This window comes from Trachymyrmex septentrionalis, unplaced genomic scaffold (genome assembly GCF_001594115.1).
Source record: "Trachymyrmex septentrionalis isolate Tsep2-gDNA-1 unplaced genomic scaffold, Tsep1.0 scaffold51, whole genome shotgun sequence".
NCBI lineage: Eukaryota > Metazoa > Arthropoda > Insecta > Hymenoptera > Formicidae > Trachymyrmex > Trachymyrmex septentrionalis.
Window position 1 is genome coordinate 2,825,382 of NW_017305683.1, and position 20,334 is coordinate 2,845,715.

At 30.6% G+C, this 20,334-nt stretch overlaps 1 protein-coding gene and 1 non-coding gene across 2 annotated transcripts in view; one reads left to right on the forward strand and one right to left on the reverse strand.

Moving 5' to 3' along the window:
- Positions 1 to 20,334, reverse strand: part of LOC108751758 — a 23,492-nt gene that overhangs the window by 1,971 nt on the left and 1,187 nt on the right. The window contains exons 2-8 of the mRNA XM_018492153.1: positions 10,091 to 10,139; positions 8,134 to 8,209; positions 7,264 to 7,366; positions 5,923 to 6,054; positions 2,796 to 3,235; positions 641 to 866; positions 51 to 312 (exon numbers count right to left, since the gene is read on the reverse strand). Of these exons, the coding sequence (XP_018347655.1) occupies positions 51 to 312; positions 641 to 866; positions 2,796 to 3,235; positions 5,923 to 6,054; positions 7,264 to 7,366; positions 8,134 to 8,208 (1,238 nt within the window). The 5' untranslated portion in view covers position 8,209; positions 10,091 to 10,139. The remainder of the gene's footprint in view (positions 1 to 50; positions 313 to 640; positions 867 to 2,795; positions 3,236 to 5,922; positions 6,055 to 7,263; positions 7,367 to 8,133; positions 8,210 to 10,090; positions 10,140 to 20,334) is intronic.
- Trnat-ugu lies at positions 4,739 to 4,811 on the forward strand. The gene has a single exon. It is a non-coding gene; the product is annotated as a tRNA-Thr (tRNA).

The following is a 20,334-nucleotide window of genomic DNA, read 5'->3' on the forward strand; positions in this document are numbered from 1 at the left end:
TAAAAATAAAAAATGTTACAAAAGCTTGATCTGAAAATTTTTGCTTATACCTATAGTCTCCTCTTCGAAAATCTGGGCTTCTTCGAAACTCGAAGCTAGCTTTTCGATGTCCCATCGTTCTGTCGAAGCGACGATCACCCCCGATTCTGTCGAAGGACATTTTACGGAAGTTTGGCGAGGAGATTTTGCGGAAGTCTCGTGGCGAGGCCTTACTAAATTCTTTCGTTACCACCGTCAATTCTTCCAATAATCTCAGGTCTATCGAATTTCTTTTTCTTGGCACAAAGTCGTCTGGATATCTGCAATAGGCACCTGATCGAGATGTTCATGATTATTGATATTTAAACATGTAGGCATTGTTTAACGCTTATCCGGGCAACCTCCTTATCTGGTATAAACGGAAGGCAATCTTCTTGGTCCACAAAAGTGATAAGATCCGGACTCCGGTTGCTCGAATAAAGTTTAGTATGCATTATAGTGCATTTCGTGCATGAATTTGATTTTCGTAGTTTCGTAGTTTTTTAACTAAATGATAGCTACTTTTGGATATTTTTAAAATGTCTTATCTGTTAGTGATGATCACAGTGATGATCTTACATATTTGAGTGATCATGTTTTAAATCATTTATTTAATAGCCACCTGGCAATTTAGGCGAGTGCACGAGAGTCGGCGGTGGTCGCACAGCTTCATCGACTTCCTCGACGTCTTCCACTTTTGTTTGACGAAGCAGCTGATGTCGTCTCGCTGTATCGGATCGGTCCTTCACTTTGAGCGTAACAGGACCTTTGTTCGGAATATGCAGATCCATCGCCATTGAAGCTTGACTACCACTCATCTTTTGATGCTCCAGACTTTCTCTGCTGATCTGTTAGTGTTATAAAAAAAGGGTCATTTCCAATTACAGTTATTGAGATAAAGGAAACCATTAGAATTTATGGATGTCTACTGATTGCTTAACATATCTGAACACAAATGTACACAGGAATGTATGAAGTGTAGCATAGTGCACGGCTCAATTGAAACAGAACATGTACACTTTGCACGGTTTCGGATAAAGTCAGATTAAAGAATAGAAAGATCTATGTCAAGAAATTAATGAAAAGCGGTCTATTTCGCATGAGGCGTGAAGATTGGTCTATGTTGAAACGCATACGACTTATATCGAGAAAGCGAGAAGAACGATTCAAGTCGTATGAAATTAAAGAAGGGTTTATGTAGCGCAATATTTACTACTCATAAATTACACAAATTTAGTTAAGGAAAATTAAATATTAGATGAATAAATAAGTGCGAGAAACAGGATTAAAAATCAAGACGATTTTCATTCTCAGTCATACCAAATTTAAAATTTATGAGAAGAAAATATATTGCAGTATATATAACCTCATCATGCGACCGTTCTTCTCGCTTTCTCGATATAAACTGTATTTCGTATGCGTTCCGACGTAGACTGGTCTTCACGCGAAATAAGATCGCTTTTTTAATTTCTTGACATAGATCTTTCTTCATGTTTTTCCTAATATAGCATCTTCTATGGCTCAGGCATCGATATATAATTTTTTCCGCTTGTATTGAATGAAAAAAGTAAAAAATGCCAGTTACCTAATATCCTCCAACCTGATTTATAGTGCCGCGATCAGTAATATGTAATTGTTACTAAAAAACGCACAAGACAGAAGCCTATTCTTTTTCTGTACCTCAAGACTAAACTTCTTGCATTGTTCATCTTTTGCGTTTTTTTCTTTCCAATGTGAAAAGAAAAAGAACAAAGATGAACCCTGCTAGAAGTTTAGTTCTAGAGTACGGAAAAAAATAGGCTTAAGCTTACACAATCGACTATAATAGTAGTCCTCGAAGTACGAATGTGTAGTATTGTGTCGACGATTGTGGCAAGTGGAACACTTGTGTAGCGTGCACGAAAGTATCTAGTGGTTTTATAATTGTAAAGCATCTTACAAAATATATAAGTATTTATCTTCTTTCGTTTAATTAAAAAAATCATATAATATTAATCTAATAAATGCCAACTAACAGTAACATAACATCAATGTTATAATTTTACACTCAACAATATAAATATAATGTAACATTGTTGAGTTACACAACAATTATATTGTTGAGTGTAAAGTTGTGTTACTGTTAGTATTTACTTACTGAAAAGTATTAATTAATTTTTACAATAAATTTTTTGGAGTGCTTTAATATGTTTATTAGCATTACTATTAAATTGACGATTAATGTAGTTTGTGCCCAAGAAGAACAAGAAAATTAAAATAATAAATCAATTTGATCGTCATATTGACTAAATTTATGTCATTTTTTTGTCATGATAAAAATCTTGATCTCAGATGATCGAAGAATTTTATACATAAAGTTCTTAAAAGTCATCGAGATTTTTATCATGACCGAAAAATGACATAAATTCGATCAATATGACGTCAAACTGACATTATTTTGATTTTCTTGTTCTCTTTGGGTGATATTATTTCTAGCTCCAGTTTATGATTGCGTTTCTAATTCGACAAATCGAATCGGTGCGCAGTTTATAAAATTAAAAAATGCATTTGTAAATTTTATATGAACATTATCAAGCACCAAGATCCGTTTTGACCGAAAATAGGATCTCTTTTATTTAACTGATTTATTTTTCGGTCTCACTTATAATTAGTTAATGAAATTAGTCGCGAAAAATTGTGTAGATCTATTTTTCCTATATACATTTTTCCTATATAAATAGTTAAAGATCTATAAATATTTTTCTTTCGTAAGACGTTTATCTTTCTATCTTGATTACCTGATGCGGATTGTAGCTTGGATTGTCGACCGAAAGAGCGTGTCTCTGCAGCAACTCTGGATTAAGTAGCGAACAACCCGCGTATTTAGGCGATCTTCGACGCGGTGACTTCTTGTCAATTAACGTTGGTGCGCTCGGGCTCTTCTTTATGGAGTGCGCTATGCCTTTCTCTCGCAGATCCTTTGAGAACTGCATGAACTCCGCCGTCAGCTGTTTCCTGGAGACTTCGTGCGTACTAGGACTCGGGCTGCGGTTTACCCTAAACAGGCCCAGCTGATGGTCCCATTTTGTCGTCTGGCTCGATGTCGACCTTCTGTTGCGTTGGCTTTTCGAACTCCTTATTGTTGATGCCTGGCTGTAGCGATAGCGAGCTGGAACCACCTTGGCCGCGCTATCGCGCGCTTCGAAAGTCATCACGCAGGCAGCTACCACAATGAAGCCTGGAAATATCGTTATTTGTATACCTGATATACAGGCTGTTCAGCGTAACAATCCGCATCATTCCTCAGTCTTCACACTTTCGAGTTAAAAAAAAATTAAAAGGTAAATATTCTGTTTTATACAGGCTATAACATGCGATAAAAAAATTTAAAAAAATTTTTTAAATAAAAAAACCAAATCATCTTAAATTTTTTCAATAATTTTGTAGGAGTCTTCAAGACAAATACAAATCACTACCAAAATGTCGCTTTTATTGATGTTTTATTGATTTTATTGATACTTAATATCAAATTTGTAACATTATTTGTAGAGTTTAACCGAAACTTTTACCGAAGCTGAAAATGAACACTTATTACGTGTCAGTTTCGACTGAAACTATATAGCTCTTCTTCATAAATATTAATTTTAATATGTATAATTATTGTTTCAATAATGAAATTAGTGAATTGATGTTTATAAAGAAGAAGTATTTATATTCTTTGGCCAAAATTGACACACAATCGAAATTTTGGTTTTCGATTTCGGCTAAAATTTAATTATTGTTTCGATATTTATGAAGAAAAAGTATGTAATATATGGGCATGTCTATACATATGGCCTTTATAGGATCTCTATTTTTTAACTTTTGATTTCGATTTCGACTGAAATTGACACGTAGCCGAGTGTTTCGATTTCAGTAAATGTTTCGGTCTAATTATTTGTAATAGCAGAATTTACAACCTCTGATTAGAACACAGAACATACACATGTACTTATTTGTAAAATATACAATAAAATCAATAAAACATCAATAAAAATAAAATTTCAATAGTGATTTGAATCTGTCTTAAAAACTCTTACAACATTGTACAAAAAAAAATTGTATGATGCTATTTAAAAAATTTAAGATGATTTTGATTTCCTTATAAAAAAAAAAATTGTTGTATCGTATGTTATAGTTTGTATAAAACAGATAATACTCACCTTTCAATCTTTTTTTTAACTGTCGGAAGTGTCTGAAAAATCGTGCGATCGTTACATTGAACACCCTATATAACAAAATGTTGAATTTTGCATTATGATACATATTTACATATTATTATTGAACCCTAGATTTCGCAGTCGTTAATAATTGAACGTGTGTTAATGTCAATGAAAGTTTTTGATCAAAATATATAATAATATTGTGTGTAATGTATAATTAAATAATTAAATTATTCAATAATTCAAAATAGAATGACAGTATAATGTAACATACGAGATTTAATTTCTTTGCGGTGACAATTATTTTTTAATTGCAACGTGTAATTTTTGTGCAATTTAATTATTTAATTTAATTATTGTGAAATTATCTTTTTTTTTATATTATTAAAACTCGATATTATTTAGGAATGAGAAAAATGAAATTAGAATATTTATAAAATACGTTTTTTTTTAAATATAAACGTAATTAAATGTATGCAGGAAAGATAAAATATACGTGGCGCTTGTATCTGAGACTGTTCGCCGATAACCGAACGTGAGCCTCCATAGCTCAGGGGTTAGAGCACTGGTCTTGTAAACCAGGGGTCGAGAGTTCAAATCTCTCTGGGGGCAATCGTTATTTTTTTTTTGCAGTTTTTATCGAGTGCTCTTATTCGTGCAGTGCTGTAGTATACTGCGCATTTTTCGCATTTCGCCTACAATTTTCTGCTCTATATCCATTATATTATTTGGTGCTTTTATTTTGTAGATATTTTCGATCTTTTTTCTCTCTCTCTCTCTTTCTCTTGCTCTCTCGTATCTTTCCGTGTAAATCTATATATCTGTATTTTTTTCTTTTATATCTCTATGTTTATGCATATCAATATGATTTATTCAAATGTCAATATAACTAAAAACACGAAAGATGCATTTATGAAATTAATATCTTTGTCATGGTATATTGTATACATGTTCAATATATTGATCTTGTACACATATATACCGGGTGATTTATTTTAATCTTAACAGGCAAATATTTCGAAAATATGTAATTTTACCAAAAAACATTTCAAATACAAGTTGCATATGATTAGAGGGGAATATCATCATAGTATGTTCCTATCTAATTATAATACAACTTATATTTGGAATATTTTTTGATAAAATTGCATATTTTCGAAATATTTGCTTATAAAAATTAAAATAAAGTACCTTATATTAATATATATTACAAAAACCTTAAGTTAACCTCGGTGAAAAAAATCGTAAAAAAGTTTTTAATTAAAAATGCAGTCTAAAAAAGAGAAATAGAACCTAATTTGGCGTTTGAATTTTCTCTTTATGACATTTTGTTTACTAATTTACACAAAATAAAAAAATTTTTTTTTCAATATTTGGTTATTTTTTAGTGTTGTATATACATACAAGAGAATTATAGTGTAAATCTTGATTTAGAGAAAATATTAATTCTATTAAAAAAAAATCAATTTACACAAAAAATTGAGAAAAGTTGAATTTTTGCAATCTTATTATATCATGTTATGTAATAATTGCATCAATATATAACGTTATAATATTACGTGCTATTATATGTACAATGATTTCGGAGGGTTATGTGCATTTTGCGACCGTGCAGCTATCTATTATCGCGCAGTTACCGTTTCAAGGAGATCGGTGTCGTGTAACTCGCTCGGTCAAACAAGTGTATCGCGCTCGTAAATTGTGCAATGTATGTTACTATTACCTCCCAGACCCATAACTACAGGGCCAGCGTAGCTCAGATTATTCAGATGAAACCCACGCGATTCGTTCTTCACTTTTACCGTGATATTACCTCTGATCTCTTGCGCCACCGACAGCTGATCTGCATAATAACCTATTGAAGGAAACAAGAGATACGTATTTATTCTCCATCATACGTATATACAATGATAGGACATAACAGAATGAGAAAAGATAGCAGAAAGTTATATATTTAAATGTTATAATATGATACTTTATGCTTAACACGTTAAAAACAGTAGATTACGCAATTAAAAAATTGTAAATTTAAAGTAAGAACTAAATTTACATGTAAATTAAAAATTTAAATTTAAATTAATAAAATTAATTTATGAAATGCTAAACAACTGTTTTACATTGAAGAAAGTTGCCTTACATATTAAGAGAGAAAATATTTTCCAAGCAAACTTTGTTCATCGTTCCGTTATGTCACATTTTTACCTATTTCTTTTTAATATAACAAATATCCGGAGATATTTTTTATATTTAAAAGAATAGCTAAATTTTCTGCAACATTTCGTATTAAATTTGAATGTTATGAGTTTTTCGATATTTCATTTAATTAAAACCTAAAAATGATTATTTGTGTTGATTGTTAATACACAGTGGAATTGTTTTTAAAAATACAATAAATTTGAAATCTAAATTTTGTTTCATGCACGTAGGTATAAGCAGATTGCAAGCTTGCGCGTACAAAAGATCTCTCTTTGCAGTTCACATGTAACACATGTGTGATACATTTTAATTGTTTATATTAAAATATATACACAACAAGTTGTTCCAATTATTTTTTTTTTATCGTGAATAATAATCCATTAAATAAAAAAATTCTTTAACATTCCTTAAATATGAGGCATCAAGGATGATTCACGGAGAAAATTGATGTCGTATTATAACAGTATTATAGTTAACAGCAGTCTAATTATTGAATAATCTTATCAATTTAATAACAGTTTTAATGAAATACATACACCATTGTTTTAATAAAACATTATTTGTTTTATTAATACCGTTATAGATATAATATTTATTTTATTAGTATCTTTATGAAATAAACAAGATTATTTTCAATTAGAATGCTGATGAGCAATGCTGTTAATACAACATGTTTTTTTTCCACATGTAAAAATTACACATAAATTATTATAAACTACAAAGAATTGATCTGTAAGGGGGGAGGGGAGGATTGACCTTTCCAAAGTGCTCTTTGCAAACCTCTCTAAATTAGTGAACTTATTGTCAGAGGCCAAAATGGAATAACATTCGACTTAGACTAATGTTTAATTTACGTAGTTCTACTCACCTATAGTCGCCATGCAAGCTCCTAAAAGCATTAGCAGTAGCCCAATTCCAAGAGCTTTGCAGGCGTGCCACAAGCACCGCGTTGTCACCTTGCCTCTCACCACCTGTTCGATTTAATTGCCGTCGTTAACAGTTAATAAATCTGGACAATATAGTCCAGTTGTTTACTCAGTGGTAAATATTCGTACGTCCAGCGTTTTCATGGCGCCATTAAATATCGATTAGTACGATTTACGATACGGTGTAATGGCATAGTAACGTTTTTCGGTGCTGGTAACCACGAGCGACGTATTCTTATGTAGTATTTATCTAAATTATTGCATATAGTGGTAGCATATAGTGCTAAGATAATTAATTTTGTTATAGACTAATTAGAAAAAAAAATTATTTCTACAAGTGTGTATCATTGAGAATATAGTTTCTATGTAGATATATTTACAGAATTGTGTGCAGATATTATTAGCAGAGAGCGATATTATAGTAATCTCTTTCACCAGCAATAATACAATAATTGTATAGTTTACTACAATAATTGTAGTTTGCTTTTGTTCGCATGTAATCTGCATATACTTCCGCTAAGGCGGATTCTGCGTCGGAAGTAATTTCTGCAGGCGAAATTTGTAAACGTGCTAGAAATAATTAAAGTACGGATATGTTGTATCTACGTACATGCTCTCTACATATGCACATTTTATTGGAATTTCTCTCTTTTTCTCTTCCTACGGCTGATATTCTTATCGATCAATCTACTCCATAATAATTACATAATACACTAACGAGACTGATAAAGAAAAAAGCTTTGTGTTATAGTATGTATATAATCATTGTAATCAATACTTTGAATTTTTATAAGCGATGAAAATATAGGTACCTGCACGTTCCAATTAGCCCCAGGCCCGCAGGCTCTTCTCTGCGTCCCCTGCCATTGAATGCTTCCTTGTGGCATCCTGTGTGCTCATAAAAACAAATGTTTTATTATAATATTGTAACGCAGAAGCAAAAAGGAAATTTAAGATTTCAAGTTTTGATACGTGGATATAATTATAATATATCTATTACATCGTAGAAATAAAGTTGATACACTGAAAGAAAAGATTGGTGCAGCAATTAAATGGTAAAATATGGCATAGCATTTAATTGCTGCACCAATCTTTTCTTTCAGTTTTATCAACAGTTTTATAACAGCAGTCAATCTTTTTTTTCAATCTATAAATTATATCTCAAATTTTAACGAAAACTACGAATTATTAGTTATTAAATATTAGTTATATAAAAATATTAGTTATACTTTGCCATAAAAATAAGCTGTTGAAATGTTAAACAGACTAATGTAATATTAATACTGTTCATTGATATCTCAGAAATTTTTTACTATAGCAAATGATCAAACATATATACGAGTCTCATACTTTTCATTCTTTTACATGAAAATTGAAGTGATTTCCGATAGCTGATATTCCGTTTATATGCCAGTTTTCATAAAAATTCTTTTTGTTAGCATACATTTCTGAAGTCCAGGAAATAGGAAAAATAATTATATCTAATTTTACATATATTCTAATAATTTATTAATAAGAATTCGATTTAATCAATTATAACTTTATTTATCATAATTTAATAGTATTTGTAATGTGTGTAAAATATTTGATTTGCTGGTTTAAAATTTATTATATGATTTTTCATTTTTGAGATATAAATTTGAAAATAATCATATTGTATTTTTTTGTCAGTTTCAGTAGTTTCAATCAATTATTTTTTTATTTGGTATAATTTTATTATATAAATACAGTATTATATAAGTATAAAAACACTTACTTTCTACGTGAAGTATTAAGATGGAATATAATTTCTTTTTCATGTATTGCATCGGAAAAGAATTATTTTCAATTTATATCTTAAAAACAAAAATTCATTTATTCTGAAAACAAAAAATTCATTCCGAAATGAAACAAAATGTACTTTAAAAGTACTTCCATGGCATTGATAAAATTTAGATAACAAATTTACTGCAGATGTTAACTCTCAAAATGAAAACTCTCTTATGAAAACTCTCATAAAAACTTTAAAAATCATAGTTTTTAGTTTCTTTGATGCCATTTTTTCTTAAAATTGTGATGTGATAACTATTTGATTATCGAATTTGGAAACGAATTCATGTTCAGTATCAAAAAAACTACGTGAAACGATAAATCTATTTAGACAATGATCTAAAAGTGTAAATTCGTTAGTATTTATTATATTTGAGAGCATCATATCATTTCTTAAAATAAATACAAATTGATAATGGGAACGATTAATCTTATCTTACGATGAATATAAAGTGTTATTGATATAAAATATTATAAGTCCATCTTTTTATGCATTTATTTGATATTAGTAGCTTTAAGATATTCTGAAATTTTAGAAGTCTTTATAAGAAATCAATAGTCGACCTTTGTATTAAAAATTTCATACATTTATGTATTCATGACGTCTGATAAACTTTTTTAACTTCGATTTCAATCAGTAATAATAATATAGAGCAATAGCAATAAAAAACGAAAGACTCTTTACGAATTTACAGGCTGCATAAATTTCTGATTTATATCTTAGTTTTTTAATTGAGGAACTAATATCTATTTGTGTCAATATAGATTAACTTTAATCTCGATTTGATTTACTCTGCAACTTTTTTTAATTCTTAGAATTGGAAAAGATAAAAAGTAAATTAAAACGAGATTAAAGTTAATTATAAAGTTTATTAGATTAAGTCTATATTATAAAAGTAGACATAAATCTATCTGGGAATACATTAAGTAGCTGACCATTAAAGTTTATTAACTGCTTACCCTCACGTTTTCCAAATCCTTAGGCCTCAGAAACATACGATCCCAGATTCTGTAAATGTTTCCAACTAATAAGTGTTAAAAATATCGAAAAAAAGGATAAAATTATTAAAAAAAGATTATAAAGCATGAGCGAGTATTTTGACACACATATAAATATAAAAGAGAGAGATAGAGTTCAAAATTTGTATTTATTTCTATTTATTAATTTGTCGCCAAATAAAAAAGTGACAAGCGTTGTAGAAACTTCCTCCGGCATGATATCAAAAAGTCTGTTATGCATATTTGATGTTGACTACGTGATATCACGATCACGTATGCATGACTTGTGTATGACATCACGTGTCTTTGAACAGCGGAGACTTTGATAATGAATGTAGCTGTATTTTACGTCCAATTCATTCGTTAAGCGGAGAAATGGCGTTTTGTCTGGAAAATTCGTCCGATGAAAAACGACGTGCAACGATATGTTTTTTAATCGCTGAAAATACCATGCCGTTTGGTATTCATCGTAGAATGATTGCTGTGTATAGTGAAGATTATGTACCACGAAATAAATGTCAGTGTTGTATGCTTTAGTTAGAAAACATATCACGCACGTTATTCTTCATCAAATGATCTTTTCAGTCGAAACATTATATCTTCGTTTAACGAGTGAATTGGATGATAAATCTTGAAGCACAACAGATGTAGTGAGCTTTAAGCCGTAATATATTGGCCAATCAGTCGAATGTGAGGAGAATACTCGACCATGATTGAGATTTCTTACAGCTTAAGACTTACTAGACTTATTATGTTTCGGGACTACATCGTTCAAAAATTTGTATCAAATAACATATTTTACGTGTCTTAAACGGTCCACTTAAATTTATGTATTAATTTAATATACGGTGAATATGTTAAAAGGTAACACAAACATCATTTAAAAAGATAAACACAAACAAGATAATACTGCCACAGTTTGTAAACAAATTATATTTTTTTAGTAAAATTAATGTTTATGACATATTAATTTAACACATATTTTATTCGTTTATTTTAGAATTTTATATTTTAAAACATATTATTTTGTATTATTTATTCATTTAATCATGAAATGTATTATTTTGACACTAACAAATGTTCGATATCAATTTAGTACAAATTATTTAAATAACATAATTACATTATGTTAAATTAACACTCGAATACATTAAAAAATTCAATACAAAATATTAATAAGGACTTGAGTGACCATTTTCAACACAAATATAAAATGTTTTTTACCATGTAATAGCGAATTTCATTGGACGCACTCAGTGCATACCGGTGTATATTTAAGTCGTGCATAAATTGATATAAGGATGTGTATTTAATATAGAAACGAATTAAACTATGAAATCCTCATAAATACATTTTATTGCCCCTACAACATAAAAGTTGTACAAAAGTTGCGGCAACACTGCTGCAACGTTGCATATTGCAACAATATTGCAGAGATTTTACAGCGATATTGCTGCAAATTCTGTGTTGTATGGTTGTGTGTGTGTGTTGTTAAACAAAATGTATTTTATAATTCAAAATATTTGCATTTCACTTTTATACTAAGATTAAATCAGTGTATAAGAGCTTTAACATGCAATAGTAGTTAGTGCTTCTAATTAAATTTGAAATAAAACATCTAATTGTGTTCATTATCAACGCTTCTTGTCCAAGGATCGTGTTGTCACATGTAAGCTATGACATTGTGTATGTAGGAAACATCAAATAATATATAATAAATTTTTTTGTATCATGCTGGGAGTGGTTGTTACAATGCTTATCACTTTTTCATTTGATTAAATTTTAGTCACTAAAAACTTAATACATTTTTTTTTCAATTGATATTCGAAGAAATATTCGATTTGCGACGAAAGAATGTAATAATGTTGCAAGTTCGTTAATTAGCAATTCCGAACTTGCGGTATTATGTACGATCTCTCGCGTCAACGTTTTGTCGGGCAGCATCGTTCGTGACGTCGTTTTAATTTGACGTTTGAGTACAACGAACACATCGGGTGCGCTTTTCAACACACCGACATTTACTCGTACGCCACACGTGTCTAGTTACGCATACGCCACTCGGAATCGTGGACAATGTGTACGTGAAAATTATCTGACTGCGTCATCAGTGTATATCACTCTCGTATATAGTGAATGCAGTAGAAATGCATTGTTCATCATGCGCCTGTGCCTCCCTGTATTTCGTCTTTCAACGTCGAAACTTCTTGCACGTTCTATCGATTCAAATCCCTCTTTACAGTTGCAGCACCTTCTTTAACGTCTCGAAAGTTGGTCATTTTCACCTAACAAACTCTCTAGCTGTAAGTTTCTTTTTCGAACCTTCATCGAGATTCCTGCACTAATGCTGAAGTAATTTGTGCCTGTATTTCTAAATCTGCTTTTCTCGTCGGTGAAAATTTTATTAAGTAGTTTTTTGGTAAGATAAGAAGGGAATTGCGCGGCCTAAAAATCGAGCAATAATGGATTTTAATATAGAGTATTATTATAATTTACACAAAGAAATCAATGTTTCAAGTCTACTCAAAGCGGCATCTACATGACATTTTAAGGCGTAAAACTTAAGCTTTACATCTTAAGCCGTAAGAAATTGACTAATCACAATCAAATGTATGGAGAATAATTGAGTAAGTTGAGATAAGTGACTATGACGTCAATTTCTTGCGTCCGCAAACACAATAGGTGTGATAAGCCTTAAAATATCTATTATCGCTCGATTTTTGGGCCGCTATTCTTCTTATCTTGCTTTGCAAATTTACGAGTAAAAACATTAATTATTTAGTTTTCTAGTAGCCTTTTTCTCGTAAAAAAATGAATTCAGAAATTGATATTTACAGTATAAATATCTGCTTCTCTGCGGAAAGAATCACGCAAAAAAAAAAGCGAAATATATTTATATTTCACGTAAAAAAAAAAGAAAAAAGAATAAATAAATGCATAGATAGAAAAAAAATAAAATGATTCCATGAAATGTAATTTAATTAAACTACAGTTTAATTAAAAACAATCGAGACAATCACATATGCGATTCAACAATGTTTTCTATTAGCGAGGGTGGAGATCTGCGTATCGTTCGCGTTAGATACAACACGAAATCTCGTGCAGGATGATGAATAGTCGAGATTTAACGATACAGCTTACAAACGCTCTTGTGTTCCTTGTCTATCCAAGAGCACGTGCACAAGTCTACTTAAGTTGCATGTTACGAACTTCACTCTGCTATTTCAGAACGATTCGATCCGACGGGCTTCCGAGAAACTGCTTTCCGCCGGATTGCTTCTCGCACTTCATTCCGTACAGTATAGCGCCCAATTCAGGAGAACGTTTCCACGTTATGGCGTTTCAAGACCTTAAATTGAATTGATCTATCTATAACGTGCGAGATGTTACCGTAGATCGCTCACTAGCGATAATGCTGATCAATCAATATCGCCAATTTTTCCATTTAAAAATATCACGCACTCTTTTTTCTAATAAGTGAAATAAATTTACAAGATTCCTTTCTAGGATAGATACACATTAAAGATTTTTCTTAAGATTTGTTGAGAGATTATTCATTCAAAATTGAAATTTTTTTATTGAACTGGGAATTGTATAAATACAGAACAGGAAATTCTGTATATAAATACAGAATGGATTTATCGCGCAACTTTCTTGCATCGTAAAATTCAAACTTAGAAAAGTTTCAGAGAGAGTTATAAGCGCCTGAGAATAAAAAGATTTGGAAGAATTAAAGTCCCACAGTGCGTACAGATAACTATAACTTATAACTGATTTTTAGTGAACTTAAATAAAATTGGAGATTTATGTATATCACATAACTAAAAAAAGTAGATCTAAAAAGTAGTCTATTATTAATTCTCTTTACTATCTGACGAGATCTCCTATGAAAGGACTCCTCACTAATTACATGAAAAAAGTGGCTCCGATTAAATTTGAAAGTATGACACTTTGCATTCCACATTCGTAGTACTCTTAGAATTATTTCATCCTTACTGTTTATCAAATGTTAAACAAAAGCAAATAATGTTCGCGAGCATTGTGAACGTCAAGTGAAACGCATCTTTTGTAAATTATGAGATATTAAGTCAAAAGTTTCCATACACACTGAGAAAAAGATACTTAAAAATTTATGTGTAAAATAGATATGTATAATGTTCATTTTATAAATCTTTATTTAAATGCGACGAAATAAAATTTTATTCCTAGCAAATAAACCATCTATTTTACTTTTTTTTTTTTACAATTAATGGGATATATTTCACAGAAATATTATATTTCTGGTGTATTTTGTCACCACAGTCAAATGTTTTATAACCAATAAATATCAAAGAAAAGATTACATGTAATTAAAACTTGCGAATATTTGAACTTTTTTCAGTGTAGGCATAATCATAAAAAATGGACTGATTTTAAACGATTTAAAAGTTGTTATTTTGAGTTTAATCTGACTGAAAAATTTTTAAAAAATTTATTTTATCTACTAAACTATTTATTTTTTAACTGTTTCTTAATATTTCTATATATATAGAATAATTGACGAATCAATTGATGTAAACAAAACATATAGTTGTTTTAAAAAAAAAATTATACAGTTTGCAATACTTACGCAACATATGTACATATTTTTTTTTGAAAAATAACTATATATTTTCTTTATGCTAATTGATTCATCCTATTGTTCTATACATAAAAGGATATAGTTATTGTTTTGTGCATAAAAAGGATACAGTTATTGTTTTGTTGTGTAAAATACAATTCAAAAATGAATAATTAAATATTGTAGATAAAAGTACTTTTCAGTTCGATTAAATTTAAATTAGCAACTTCCAAGTACAATCCGTACTAACAGTACCTAAACGTACCTAACTGTAAAATCCGTACATCTCCGCATAATTCCACATGATTAGTGCAGGAGCTTTTCTACAGCGAGAGTAGAATTCTCATATTTATCAAAGAATACATGGCTTATACGAGCCTAGTGTATGTTTTACTAAGCAGTTGTTTCTATAAACATGCGCTTTTCGACCCACAATTTTTACTTTATAATTTTTACAACTTTGATCAGGTTGGTTCACATGTTTATTTACGTTTTATTCAAACTAGAATTTTTGATTATAGCTATACTTACATATGTTACAGATAGGGTGACCAACTGTTCCGAATTTTGCGGACCATCTTGATTTTTTCAGCTCACTATAAAGGTGTTCACCCAAAAGAATCTTAAACGGAATGTCATTTATCCCGATTTATTGTAATGTAAATTAATATAAAATTAGTTAGTATATTTATATAAATAACGCGGCTAGTTATTTATTTTAAAAAGTATCGATTTATTTACATATTTTTTAAAAATAACTGTATGTATTTTTTTTTACCCCGATTAGTTCATTTCATAATTCTGTTCATAAAAGTATTAAGGTACGATTATAAAAAAATTAATAGTTTACGAAATATTATCATTTTATGTCAAAATGTGTCAGTATAAAATATCTCGCAAATTGTTGATTTTTTGATAACTTTATCTTAATATTTTTATATGCGGAATAATCAGAGGAATCATATTATGTGAAAGAATCATATAATTTCATTTAAAAAGGCAATACCGTTTATAGGACCTTAAAAAATTGATTTTTTTCGAAAATTAATTTTACTAATATTAACATTCCTTCAGATCGTACAACTTTTATCTGAAATGTTTTTCCGTAGCTTTCATGTGTTTTGAGATATTCGATTTATTACATTTGAAATGAACTACCCTATATATATAATTTATTTAATTTAGTTAATATTACAAATCGTTTTTGTAATTCAACATACAGCAATGAAAAAGTTCAGAATTTTTTGTGTTCCGATATTTATAATTAATCTATCGAAATTGGCTAATTGAGGGTTTGGTAGAAGCAATAAGCTTATACGGGCTACCCTTATAAATCTTTTCCTAAACTTGCCTATCTTAATCGTCCTTTTTTTTTATAAAACTAAATTCGTCGTTTCTTTTATTCAATTCTTATCCAACGCGTAAATCATTTATTGAGTGATTGAGCTGGGAAAATATCAATTTTATCATGACTCACGTTTCGTACGAGAGCTTAATTAATTTATCCCCTTCATGGAAGACGTGAATTACGAAACGATCGAATTATCCACGATTTCAGGAAACGTGCAATGCCGAGTATTGCCAACGTAGCCTTGCATAGCTCGAGCCCATATTCATTTGGATTATTAAAATCTGACACCTGTGCTCATTTCTCACGAATGAGTGTTCTACGTTACTGAGATAAATAATGAATTCCGATGCTTGTGCAGAGGATTGGTTACCATAACGACCGACTCGGCTGCTGGAGTGCCATTTGCATAACCACGACCTTTCGTCGTACAACCACGATATTCTTCCTTGTCCAATCAAAGCTCGACTTCCGATCTACCGAATGATTCGTTTGAATAATGCATCGCGGGAAAATGTCGAATTTCCAATGGTTTCCCGATCGTTTCCCAAACCGTTACCGTACGAGCTTTTTGTTCGAGCTCGCGAAAATCTCATGAATGATTTTTTCCAACGTTACCTTGAAAGTTTGAAAACACGTGGCACGTTTGTTCTTAGCATATTTTATAAAAGAACGTCGATTACTATTTCATATTACTCAAATTTTTGTACACGGAAAGATACACGAACGTCTTATCTAAAAATAATTTTGTTCAACTATCAAAGTAATTGTGTAGGGTATTCAAATTGATTGCTAGAATGTCAAAACTGTATACAGCATCGCTCATCATGCTTGAGCTTCCGACACAATTATTTTGATGGTTCAATAAAGTTATTTTCAGATCTGTATTTATCTAAACTTTTAGATATAATATTTTAGCGAAACCGTTCTTTCCGTATATGAAAGCCGATTGCGTAGACTACATATTGAATGCTTTTTACTATATTTTTATAACATTATTATTTTATATAAATACATTCGACACGCAAAGTCTTATATTCTTATTCCTTAATATCGCGCAAATATCATATCTGGAGAGGTCGCGATCTATATTTAACCCTTTGAGGTATGTCGAAGCAAACCACCCAGTATTCACGCCGAGTGTTCACGAAAAGAACGGATAAAAAACTGCCAATACGGCCTACGCCGTTACGGATATTGACGTAATCAACATCGGGAGTTTCTTTCGCTCTAATAGAGTTTTAGATGGAATTTATGTTGGAGCACAACCCCTGTAATTGGCCTAAAAAACGAGCGCTTTTTAATCAATATTTGAGAATAATAAGTAATCGAGGGCCAAATAACGAGCATATAAAAATATAGATAAATATATCAAAGCAATTTAATTAGAAAAATTAAGATATATAAAAACTTTATGAAAGGTTTTTATACATATCTTAATTTTTTGAATTAAATTGCTTTGAAATATTTACGTTCTTATACTAGCTAATTATTTGGCCGTCGACTACTTATTATTATTTTTTTCTTTTACGAACTTGTCATAATATGTTATTTTGAATATTTGAAGTTTTTTTTATCACGATATATATTAATACAGATTTCTAAAAAAATATATTTAACAAGAGCTGTTTGTAGTATATTTTATATGATTTTCTCCAAAACGATTTTCTCTAAAACGAAGTAAAAACGAGCATATCTCTAAAGGGCTTTTTTTTCTTATTTATCGATTCCCTAGACGTTCCCGAAGTTTGGACATTTAAATATATGTATATATACATTTTGTACATGCATATATTTATTATGGTATTTAACTTCTCCACATATCGCTCCAGTAATTATCCCGAGCGTTTACGAAAAGAACGAAATGAAAAAACTTTCAATACGCGTGTCGTTACGGATATTGACGTAATCAATATCAGGAGTTTCTTTCGCTCTAATAGAGTTTCAAATGGGATTTGTGTTAAAACATAACTTCTGTAATTGACCTAAAAATCAGACTTCCTTTAATTAATATTTGATAAATTTTATCACGATATATTAATATAGATTTGTAAAAAGAAGACTACATCTATATTTAGCAAAAGAGTGTGCTATTTGCGATATATTCTATATATAATTATTTATTAAAAGATATTATGGTATTTAGCTTTTCACACGTCGCTTCGGTATTCATTATTCACATCGAATGTTCATGAAAAGAACGAGATAAAAAAAAGCCTTTCAATAAGGCTTTATGATCGTTACGGATATTGATGTATTCAATATTGGATAATAATCAATGTTTCTTTCGCTCTAATAGAATTTCAGATGGACTTTATGTTCAAACAAAACCTCCACACATATAATTAGTCTAAAAAAATAGCCTAAAGATCTACAGGTTTTATATGGATAGAATAGTTTTGTTAAAGTAATTAATAATTTAGCTAGACACAGATCCAAAAATAAATTTTGATATACCATTAAAATAATTATGTAGGACGCTCGAGTTGGTTGCTAGAATGTCAAAACTTTTTTCGCAGCATTGTTCATTATGCTTGAGTGTTCTACTACTATTAATAATAATTTTGATATATTCCAACAAAATTATTTTTAGATATCTATATCTAGCGAAATTTTTTAATATTTCAGTAAAATTATTCTTTCTTTCTAATTAAAATGTGTTAGCGAATTTTTGCCACAATATAATTAATAAAGATTTCTAAAAAGAAGAGTATACCTATATTTAGCAAACGAATGTGCTATATTTGCAGTATATTTTATATAATTATCTATACATAGAGATCTATATTTATCATGATATTTAGCTTTCCCACGCGTTACTTCGGGTATGAAGATACACGCACAAGTACGACGAGAGAGAATGGATCGCTATTACTTCGCCATTGAATCTGCATTTTTAATTACTCTTTGTAACGTAATCTTCTTGATGCAGAATTCTTGATGCACAGTCGCTCACGACTTTATCATTTATCTCGCCATTTTCACGTACTGTACACATATCTTTATATACCACTCTGTAGAATAATACATAAAGTTAAATAATTTATGTTGCTTCTATGCGTACTTTTGTAATATGCTTTAAAACATATTTTTCCTGCTTATCTCTCAAACGATTTAAAATTTGTGTTTGCGCGGAGAAAGCTACTTAAAGAATTATGAATTATTTAAATTATTACAGCTATCTTTTTTCTCATGCGACTTTTCCCCAGTGTCGCAGCATTTCCGAGTTTCGCGTTTCGCGCCTGAGGGAATCAAGCTCGACGATGATTGTGATCGGTCACCTTTGACTTTTCTCTTCGGTCATGAGTCAGATGCCCGAATCAAAAAGCTTCATCGAAATTAACGTTCCGCCCACATACGTTTCGCTGCTCTTCAGGCGGTGCTGTTATGTTACTCCGTAGTGGTGAAGACGCACAAGAGAGCTAATCGACACTGCGGAGCGATAAACTCGGAAATTTTAGGCACCGTACCGAGAGTATCGACGTGGCTTTATTTTTATTCCGACACGTGTTGCGCGGGTGAACTAAGAAAACACGATGATATTCAGGGCAATTCGTATTCGTGCCGTGTCTCTCGTCATTTCACTTTCGTCATTCTACGCGATATGATTAAACCGTCAACTTTTCTAAAGACATCTTTCACGACTCTGTTCTGACGGCTACGTATAATAGAATTATTTAACGTAACATTGGCTGCGTGATGTGATCTTCACAAATTGTCTTCTGCAACTTTCTCTCAAATGTACAGTTTGCAGTACACGATGTATCGATACTGGTGTATTTAATCTATTGCATTCTAGATCAGCTCGTGCCGATGTACTTATTTAAAGTGCAAGTATTTTTGCGCGTATTTGCTTGCTCAGAAATAGCGACGCGTGTATAGCAGAAGAAACTGACTGAGATTAAATCTTCACAACGTCTCGGATGATTATATATTCAATAGTCTTAATGGGGCCAGCGAACCGAAGAGAAAAATTATATTGAAATCGGGATTTGGTTATTAATAAGTTAAAGTACCGCAATCGGACTCTGAATGCGAAGCGACAAGATGAAAATCAATGATTTTATACATAAAGTGAAGATGTTCATTATGTGCAGCCCATTGAACAGTGAAGTATCCTGTTTGAATACCGTTCTTTGGATTCCATTATGTATTACCATAAAACATTTTTAATGTATTTCTACCAATGGAATATCATCCGTCTCTGGATGAAAGAATTCAATATTTTTATTATTGCGCTCATCTTATATGCGCGCCGTT